At 45.3% G+C, this 1,451-nt stretch overlaps 1 protein-coding gene across 7 annotated transcripts in view; it reads right to left on the bottom strand.

The window, feature by feature from the left end:
- Positions 1-772, bottom strand: part of ctnnd2b (catenin (cadherin-associated protein), delta 2b) — a 134,697-nt gene extending 133,925 nt beyond the window's left edge. For all 7 annotated transcript variants that reach the window (XM_016681557.1, XM_016681559.1, XM_016681560.1 and 4 more), the window contains exon 1: positions 604-772. In XM_016681557.1, the coding sequence (XP_016537043.1) occupies positions 604-735 (132 nt within the window). In that variant the 5' untranslated portion in view covers positions 736-772. The remainder of the gene's footprint in view (positions 1-603) is intronic.
- Positions 773-1,451: the final 679 nt, after the last annotated feature.

Below are 1,451 nucleotides of genomic sequence, written 5' to 3'. Positions count from 1 at the left end.
AAAAAACAGTACTGCTGTATCTTTAAGAGCCCCAATTTAAATTCAGTACAGGTCAAAACCAAGCATACCTTCCACACTCTGGGAGAAAAACGAAAGAGTTGAGAACATTCAGCTACATCTAAGCACCGTGATTAATATTCTAATCCTCATAATTTTAAAATGAACATCAAACGGCTTCAGACCTCTAATTCCTAATCGTACCCACGTCGGAAAATAAAATGAAGGTGACTTAGTCTCGTCTCTGTGTTGCCTCATCACATCCAACAAAGCTGCTCAGATTTGATAAAAATGTGGGGAAACGATGCTTTCCATCACATTAGGCGAGAAATCGCCGCACACGGCTGTGGCTCGAGGCCCGCTACATCGAGATGTAGTGACACATTTGTGACACGCTGGCTTAGTGGGACGCTCCATCATAGGTGTTTACTGTTTACTGTCACCTTGTTTCTCTCTGAAAGGGCTGCGGGACTTATCCACCGTGCTTTCTGGTGTTCATCTTTCATTAATTTTGACAACCTCCTGTGTATTTTTGCACAAACACAAGCACACACGTCGTCAGAGGTGCTTGAACACACATACAAAAAAATAAAATAAAATTCTAACCTGTTCCTTGACGGAGGCGAGGATGGCGGAGGTGGTTTCAGACTCGGAGCCGTCTCCGTTGGAGGCATTGAGGACGGGACTCAACATGGCGGCGGCGCTGGCACTGTCAGACGCCACCTCAGGCACTGGCATTCCTCCTGGAAAGAAACAATGCGTCCAAGTCTTATGAAAGGCACTCTCCGGTGTGACGGCGTTCAGACAAGGTCACTTTCACACGAAAACTTTGACTCGTTTCAACGTTTTTTAGAAAGAGAGCTTAGTTCATGAGACCAGTTTTAGCTTCGATGACGTACTTGCTCATTGTGTCGCGTGGTTGCTGTCTTGTAAGTGAACGATGGAGGGTGGCAGCAATGATACAGCATGTTATTTAGAGGAACAATGTGGCTTTTGTGCAAAATAGATACAGGGCTTGGTCTTAGTGTTTGTGATGGTAGAACTTTCTCATTGTGACACGTAACAACCAAAAACTTAAACAAATTGTATTGGAATTACCTTATTTTCAGTACTGTAGAGCGCACCATACTTTAAGCTGCAGCTACAATTTTTGGGGGGGAAAAATAAAAACTGGAAACATACATGTGTAAGCCCTACCGGGCTGTAAGCCGCTGGTATCTCCGCCGCTCTCGGTTTTCCATAAGGACCCAGCAGAGGACTGCGTCCTAATAAACCTGCTGGATGCAGCCCTCCATCTCTAAAGCCGAACCATGGTTTCGTTCACGCCGAGCTTCCGTGCAGCAGCTCTATTTCCCTCCTCTACTGCTAGATGGATAGCCTTCAACTTAAAAGCTGCATCATATGAGTTTGAAAACATTTCTCCGTCATGCCTGCTGCTAGCATGTGCTTGTTGA

Source organism: Poecilia formosa, unplaced genomic scaffold (assembly GCF_000485575.1).
Source record: "Poecilia formosa unplaced genomic scaffold, Poecilia_formosa-5.1.2 Scaffold285, whole genome shotgun sequence".
In the NCBI taxonomy this organism is placed as follows: domain Eukaryota; kingdom Metazoa; phylum Chordata; class Actinopteri; order Cyprinodontiformes; family Poeciliidae; genus Poecilia; species Poecilia formosa.
Note: the sequence above shows the minus strand (reverse complement) of the source record. Positions and strands in the feature narration are given on the sequence as shown.